We start from the raw sequence: 7,640 nt of genomic DNA on the forward strand, positions 1-7,640 counted from the left end.
CCATCCCATCCCATCCCATCCCATCCCATCCCATCCCATCCCATCCCTACTTGACCCTTTCTGTCCCAGTCTCTTCCCCACTTGACCCTGCCTGTCTCTATTTGCCCCATCCCATCCCATCCCATCCCTATTTAACTTTTCTCATCCCATCCCACTCCATCCCATTCCTACTTGACCCTTCCCTTCCATATCCATTCCATCCCTATTTGACCCACCCCATATCCATCCCTATTTGCCCTATCCCATCCCATCCTGTCTCTGCTTGTCCCAGCCTGGCCCCCCTCCATGCCGTGCCCCCTAACACCATCTCTCCCGCATGGTGCCAGGCGCAGGGCCAGGCCCCTCGCAAGGCCAAGCACGTCCGCATTTCCGTAACGGTAAGCTGCAGCCAATGGCAGCCTGGGCAGAGCTGCTCTCAGCCAATTGGAGGCCAGCCTGAATCCTCTCAACCAATCATGGCCTGGCACGATTCCACTTGGCCAACCACATTTGGTCAGTGTCTGTGTAGACAATCTCAGATGCATCCCGATTTCTGCTTGGCCAATCAGGGCGCGGGAACTTTCAATCCCAAATCTGCTCGGCCAATCTTAGCATGGATCCTCTCAGCCAATCACAGCAATCGAATTTCCCTCACTTTCCTCCACCAATCACAACCCAGGCTGCATTCTCCCCACCAATCACAACCTGGGCATGCCCAATCACATTCTCCCACATCACCCCATTGTGCACACCCGGCACAACGCCCACCTCTCCCACAGGAGGACCTGGACCTGGGGGACAGGATGACGCCGGCAGAGGTGAGCCCAGGCCGGGGGGTTGCCTCTGGGGCTGTGCCATGGGGCTGAGTCCCACAGCGTGCTCCCTGTGCCTCAGATCCTGGACTGGGAAGAGCAGCAGCTGGAGCAGAATGTGGACTTCAGCAGCGCCCAGATTGACCCCGCACCCTTCCAGCTGGTGGAGCGCACCTCTCTGCACAAGGTGGGTCCCTGCTGCATCCCCCCACCCCAATTCCCCACTGTGTACCCCACTGAGCCCCCTGTTTTCCTGCAGACCCACACCATCTTCTCACTACTGGGCTTGGACCACGCGTACGTCACCAGCATCGGGCGCCTGGTGGGCATGGTGTCCCTCAAGGAGGTGAGGATGGGGGGCAGAGCACAGGGACAGGGATACCCCGTTTGCCCACTGATGACACTGGGTTGCCCCACAGCTGCGCAAAGCCATCGAAGGCTCACTGACTGCCAAGGGGGTGAAGGTGTTGCCGCCGCTCGCCAGCTTCCGCCGCAGCAGCACCAGTGCGGGTGAGCTGGACACCACCGACCTGCGCCAGCTCTGGGACCGTCACCAGCACCACCCCATGCCCCGTGAGGCCGGCCCTGATGATGGGGACACCAGCAAGTGACGGTGACACCAAACCCCTACCCTGTGTCAGGGGTGCTGCGGGGGCTCCCTATGGGGGACATGGGCATCCTCCTTTCAGTGCCATGGGGCGGCCAGGTGCCCCCCCAACCTGCCCATGCCCCGAGGCTTCCCCTGTTGCTACTTCTGCCCCCTCCCAGCCCCGTCGCCTCCCAGCACGGCCGCAGCCCCCATGGGCACTCTAAGCATTTGGACGAGGGACATGGGGACAAGAGAAGTCGTCGCCGCCTTCCCAGTGCCTCGGTGCCAGGAATGGGGACCCTGCAACCCCTCCACTGTGCATCCCCCTGTGTAAATACAGAGATTTTTATATTAATTTAATTAAAGAACTTTATAAACAGCCACCTTGCCAGAGCATGGAGGTGTGCAGGGGACACTGAGCCCCAGGGCACGGTCACCATTACTGTCCCCGTGCCGTCCCTGCACTCAGTGTCGCCTCACTGCGGTACAGCGGCTGCGGCGTCTCACCGGGACGGGCAGCAGCACGGCGCCAGGCGGTGATGACCAGCATGCCGGCATCGGTCAGGGCGCAGCTCACCGATAGCGGGTCCGTGTCCTCAGGCAGCCGGCACTGGTGGGTGAAAGTGTCGCACACCGTGCCATCCTCTGCCACCTGCATGGCACAGTGGCATCAGATGGTCATGTGTGGTAGGCGGGCAGCAGGCTGCTTCCCAGTTAGCCAGGTACAAATGATGGTATCTGGGGAGGGAGGAAGGGGTCCTCACCTTCTCAGCCCAGATGGCAACGTGGCCGTTGGAGGTGGTCACCACAATGTCAGGAGGATCGAACTGGCTGACGTCGGCCACCACCTGGTAGGTTTCACCCTGCACCTGCACCCATGTGCCCAGAGTGTAGGGGCACACGGTGCCCGGGGAACCTGCAGGGATCAGGAATAGGCACAACATGCAGGGAGTGGGAGGTGAGGGGGAGCTGGGGGGGTTGAGATCACTGGGGGAACTTCAGGGAGAAGTGGGGAAGGGAATATGGGGTGGCCTGAGGACAGGGGGACACATAGGGATGGCCAGAAAAGTCTGGGGAGGGGTGGGTGTTGCTGTGAGGGCTCTGGAAGGGTGAATGGGAGCATCTGGGTCACCTTGAGGATCTGGGTGCACAGGGGCTGGGGGGATGTAAGGGCACCCAGGAAGATTGGGGCTGGGGGAGAAAGAGGCATGGGGGTGTCTGGGGGCACTGAGAGGCTCTGTAAGATTTAGGGAGGGGAGAACAGGGGACACCGTGAGCCTGGCGACTCTGGGAAGCCCTTGAAGGGACTTACCTGGAGGGGGTGGGAGGGGAGATGCAGGACAGTCCGTGGGGAACTCAGGCTGGCAGTGCCTGAGCACAGGGCAGCAGGCTGCATTTTGGGGTCCCCCATCCCAAACCCCATACCTGGGTACCCGAAGGTGTCGTAGTGGTACCTCTCCCCCTCAAAGCGGGGCTCGCCGGCACCCAGCCCCTGGCTGTAGGTGCTGATGTGCTCAGCACGGTACGTAGCAGCTGAGCTGAGCGATGCCATGTCACTGTGCCACTGCCACCGCCCAACCTGTCCCCAATACCCCACACAGGGCAGGGGGATGGCCAGACGCCTGCTGCCACATGCCCATAATTAGCCCGGTAGCCTGGCCAGGAATGCGAGATAACGGCCGAGGCCTCTCTATCACCCTATGGGGGGACATGCGGGAGACGCTGCTGTCACCGCCATCCTGCCACCCCACCAGGGCCCCTCTCCTGTAAGCAGACACAGCTGTGCAGCACTCACACCACTGATTTTATTGGAGGGCAGGTGGGATGGAGGCAGGGGCAGGGGCACCCTGGCATGGGGTAGGTCCCGGCACCCCATGGAGATGTACCCATGTGCACATACCCCTCAGAGGTGTAAGCACACAAATACCCCTTTCTCCCCATCCCACTGTAGGTTTTGGGGCCAGGATCCCTGGGTCCTGCTCTGGGTTGCTGATGTCCCTATACGTGGTGGTGGCACAGGGGTCAGGGGGCAGGGAGCCCCTCACCGTGGCATCAGCCTCCCCCGGCAGCTTGATCATGCAGAGGTGGGGGTCCCACGACAGGAACTGGGTGGCACAGGGCAGAGTTGGGGGTGTGTGGCAGCATGGGAGCAAAGGGCACTGGGGGGTGCAAGGATGGGGGGGGGGTGGCAAGGGGTGGCATGCAGTGGGCAAGTGGCCCCACAAGAACAAGTGCCATGCAGGAAGGGAGGGCAAGCGTCAATGAAAATTGGCATTCCTTCCCCCAAACGGTGTGCCCGGACAGCTGGGGGTCCTGTACTGGAGTGTCAGCCCTCCAGATACAACGAGGGGGGGCGACCACCTCCGTGTAGGCACTTGGTTCCCTGCTAGGGGTGAGCAACTTGGGGACAGGGACATCAGTCATGGGTCCTGTCACACCTCCTGGGTTGGCCCACAGCAGACCTGGGGGCCCCCACCATAGGGCTGGTTGGGGATACTCCCATGGGGGGGGTGTCATGCCCATCCCACTCCCACCTGCAGCCTCCCCATGTCAGCCTCCACATGCATACAAAAGCATAGAAACCTCCATCACCGTGGCACATCGGCACCCCCTTGGCCCCCTCCTGAACCCCGTGTCCAAAGGCAGCAGTTCACAGTATAAAATTCATCAGAGAGCAAGAAGAGCCTCTGTGCCCCAACTCCCACCCCCAGCCCTGGTCCAGAGTGGGGGCACTGTGGGCTTAGCCCAGAAAGGTTCAGCTGTGCCAACAGGGTGGGGGGGCTCAGTGCCCACGAAGGGGTGGCGAGGGGATGCATGCGGACAGCCAGCCCCACAGCTTCAGGTCCCGTCAGTCCTGGGGGGCACGGTGCTGGGGAGAGACAGAGTCCCTGCAGGGCATCACGGCTCTTCAGCCTCCTCCTCCTCCTCCTCCTCCTCTTCCTCGTCTTCCTCCTCCAGTGACACAACCCCAGAGGAGGCAACATCAGAGATTTTGCGGCGGAGCGTGAAGTCCTTGCTCAGCACCACCTCGTCCTCAGCAGGCGAGAGGCAGGCCTCAGCATAGGGCATGGGGGACAGCGAGTCCTGGCAGCGGGGCCATACCAGACCCCGCAAGGCACTTTGGCTGCTCGGGGGGGGCAGCTCACCCCCCAGGGAGCCCAGCAGTTTGGCAGTGAGTTCGGAGGGGGACACCATCTCCAGGCTGCAGAGGCTGGAGCAGAGGGTTTCGGGGGACAGTGTGCGCGACGAGTCACTCTCAGGCTCACAGGAGCCGTGCCGTGCTCCCAGCTGGCACAAGTGGCCCCGCAGCAGGTCCCGCAGCAGCGCCGCACCGGGATGATGCTCTGTGGGAACAGCGGTCAGCCCCATAGCCAGGAACCCCAATGACTGCCAGCCCCATGATGGCACCATGGGAAGTCCTGGCAGCAGGACACCGTCCCCAGTCCACAAGTCCCCAGGGTGCTCACCGGCTGGCAGGGAGCTCTCTGAGGATGGCATGAAGTCCTCATCGTAGGACTCGTCGTTGGAGTCATCCCCATCCACTGAGGACCAGGCACGCAGCTTGGCCTCAGCGATGGCAAACTGCTCTGCCACGCCTGGCACAGGACAGTGTGGTCACAGTGGGAGGTGGCACAAACCCCCACACAGCCAGCAGTGAGAATGGGGGGGACATCAGCACAGCAGGGACAGCATGCCTAGGATAGGGCATCTCATCCCATGGGTAGGATGGATGGATGGATAGGAACATGGAGGTGGATGGCAGATGAATGGGAACATGGGGACAGGTGGTTGGAGACATGGGAATAGATGGAGGGATGAGAAAGAATGGATGAGTGGGGACAAGAAGAATTATGGGTGTTTGGGTGGGTGGGTGGAAGGAGGGATGGATGAGTGGGTGGGTGAAGACATGGGAGGGATGGATGAAGGATGGATAGAAGATGGATGAGCAGGGGCATGGGGGTAAATGGATGAATGGGGACATGGTGATGGATGGATGGGTAGATGGGTGGATGGATGCACGGAGACTCCACGCAGTGCCCACCTGCAGCGAAGCGTGCCTCCTGCTCGCCCTCGCTCAGGTGGCAGTAGGAGTTGAAGGCGCTCTCTAGCGCAGCGGGTGGCTCCACGGGTTTGCACCAGCCCTTCCACTCGATGAGGTGTGCGACGCGGCCCTGTGCCATGGCCGTTGGCTTCGTCACATGCTCCTTCACCACCTGCGAGATGCCTGGAGCAACGCCGTATCAGTACCACAGGGACAATGCAGGGACCCCACCGCCCTCCCTCCTGCCCCCATTTCCCAGGGCAGTTACCATGCAGTGAGGAGCGGGCCAGGGCGGCGATTTCCTGGATGGTCAGCGCACGCCGCGACTTGGGCAGCATCTCGACAGTGTCTTCAACATTGACCTGTGGTGTGGGCAGGGGTGTCACGCCGTGCATGCACTAAGCGCCCGCTCCCATCGCTGTGGTGATACACACGTGCACTTGTACTGATGCGCATGCAGCTGTTGTGCCTGTACACTTGCATATATGCACATGTGCTCCGCTCTCTGCAGTTGGTGCGACCAAGCGCGGCTCACGCATTACACACACACATGTGCAAGGTTGTTGGTGCACCCGCTGTGCTGGGGCATCCCTTCCCAATCCCCGTGCCCACGGCCATGGGGAAGTGATGTGGGATTTGGAGGCGCGCAACAACTCGTATTGCCATGGCAACGCGGCGCCGTGGACTGATTTCTCCCAGGATACAGCCCAGCTCAGGGCTGACGTCAGAGCCGGCTGTGAGCCGGTTGTGGGGCCGGGCAGGGCGGGCAGCGGGGCCCCGGTGCGGCGATACCTCGAGGAAGTCCTGGCTGTCAAAGGAGGCCTGGCGCAACAGGCGGGGCAACGGGGCCGGTCGGGCGGCTCGCAGCGGGGACAGTGCTTTCACCTCCTTCCACTCCACGCACAGGGTCGTGTCCACGGCCACTGCGGGGAGAGCTCAGTGCCTCCATCTGCCCAGCTGAGGCCGGGTGCATCTCATTGCACGGAGCGCCGGCGCTGCAGCACTGGGTGACTCACGGCCAGGCAGCTCTTCCGCCTGTGTCAGCGGCACAGGCTGGCACCAGGAGTGGGAACACGGCCTGCCTTGGCCCGGGTTGTGGGAGCTCAGGATGCACGCGCCCAGGAATGGGGATGGGGTGGGAACAGTGCGGGTGGCGGCACTCAGCTGGGTGTCCCTGGGATGGGGCCAAGGCAGGTAGGATGCCAATGGGGTTGGGGTAGAGTTTAGGGTTTGGGGAGCTTGGGACAGGCTGTTATGGGGGGGGTGTGCTTCTGCACCAGCTCTACGGCCCTAAACAGGGGGGGTACCCACCCCCCCCAGCATTGACAGCCCCAGTATCGGTGTTGGGGGGGGTTTCCCAATGCACCACAGCTCCTTACCAGGCAGTGGACCCCAGGGGCTGGGGAAGAGCCTCATTTGCTTGCTCTGAGGCATATCGGGCTGATGTGAGGTGGCCATGGGGTGGGATATGGAGGGGGCAAAGAGTGCTCCTCAACCCAGTCTGGCTTCAGGGGAAGTTGCTGATCCCCCCCCCCCCCCCCCATCTGCTATGGGCAGAGGCACCCCTGGGTGATCCCCCCCAGCATAGCCACCCCCAGGACAGCCCCACCATGCCTGTACCAGCCGCAGCCTGGGGTGACCACTCAGCCCTGCAACCACCCATTGCCTCCACCTCTGTCAGCCCCCATAGCCCCCCCAGAGCCCAAGTAAATCCCACCAACTCTCACAGGTTCCCACACCCCCACAGGCCCCTGAAAAATACCCTAGCCCATAACTCTTGCCCAACCCCTGAACCCTAAACAGTCCATGGCTCCCCCACAGCCCTGCATAGCCTCCCACCTACCCACCATTCCTTCTCTGTCCTCACTCCCTCCCTGAGCCCCTTGACTCCTCTCAAGCAGCATCCCTAAGTCCTCTATGCCCCCTCAAAAACTCCCTTATAGATTCCAAGTCCTCCGCTACCCCCAGATTCTCCATATCCCCCCCAGTGACCCCCATTCCTCTATAAATTCCCAAGCCTCCCAGCAACCGTGAGATCCCCATATCCCTCCTGTACTGCGTACCTATAACTCTCTGCACCCCCTCCCCAGACCCTACAGTCCCCACAACTCTCTGCACCCCACAACCACCCCACACTATCCTCACTGCATCAGCCCCACCCCCAAAGCTTCTAGCATCCCCAAAAGCAGCCTCCCCATAACCCATGCAACCCCCCCCC

At 61.8% G+C, this 7,640-nt stretch overlaps 3 protein-coding genes across 5 annotated transcripts in view; 1 reads left to right on the forward strand and 2 right to left on the reverse strand.

Moving 5' to 3' along the window:
* CLCN2 (chloride voltage-gated channel 2) overlaps positions 1-1,759 on the forward strand; it is a 10,209-nt gene extending 8,450 nt beyond the window's left edge. For 2 of the 3 annotated variants that reach the window (XM_042881247.1, XM_042881249.1), the window contains 5 exons: positions 327-377; positions 759-797; positions 874-978; positions 1,051-1,137; positions 1,211-1,759. In XM_042881247.1, the coding sequence (XP_042737181.1) occupies positions 327-377; positions 759-797; positions 874-978; positions 1,051-1,137; positions 1,211-1,402 (474 nt within the window). In that variant the 3' untranslated portion in view covers positions 1,403-1,759. The remainder of the gene's footprint in view (positions 1-326; positions 378-758; positions 798-873; positions 979-1,050; positions 1,138-1,210) is intronic. The other variant, XM_042881248.1, reaches the window with a different exon arrangement.
* On the reverse strand, positions 1,722-2,974 carry LOC122185445 (heat shock protein beta-7-like). Its single transcript, XM_042881251.1, has 3 exons — positions 2,806-2,974; positions 2,145-2,296; positions 1,722-2,032 (listed from the first exon to the last, which is right to left on the reverse strand). The coding sequence occupies exons 1-3, from the start codon at positions 2,930-2,932 to the stop codon at positions 1,820-1,822; spliced, it is 492 nt and encodes a 163-aa protein (XP_042737185.1). The 5' UTR covers positions 2,933-2,974; the 3' UTR covers positions 1,722-1,819.
* A 994-nt stretch (positions 2,975-3,968) lies between these two features.
* Positions 3,969-6,337, reverse strand: FAM131A (family with sequence similarity 131 member A). The gene is made up of 5 exons (XM_042881252.1): positions 6,215-6,337; positions 5,691-5,784; positions 5,423-5,605; positions 4,848-4,976; positions 3,969-4,724 (listed from the first exon to the last, which is right to left on the reverse strand). The coding sequence occupies exons 2-5, from the start codon at positions 5,758-5,760 to the stop codon at positions 4,279-4,281; spliced, it is 828 nt and encodes a 275-aa protein (XP_042737186.1). The 5' UTR covers positions 5,761-5,784; positions 6,215-6,337; the 3' UTR covers positions 3,969-4,278.
* Between the last annotated feature and the right edge of the window lie 1,303 nt (positions 6,338-7,640).

Source organism: Lagopus leucura, unplaced genomic scaffold (assembly GCF_019238085.1).
Source record: "Lagopus leucura isolate 7727_CA_CO unplaced genomic scaffold, USGS_WTPT01 Super-Scaffold_100029, whole genome shotgun sequence".
Taxonomy (NCBI): Eukaryota; Metazoa; Chordata; class Aves; order Galliformes; family Phasianidae; genus Lagopus; species Lagopus leucura.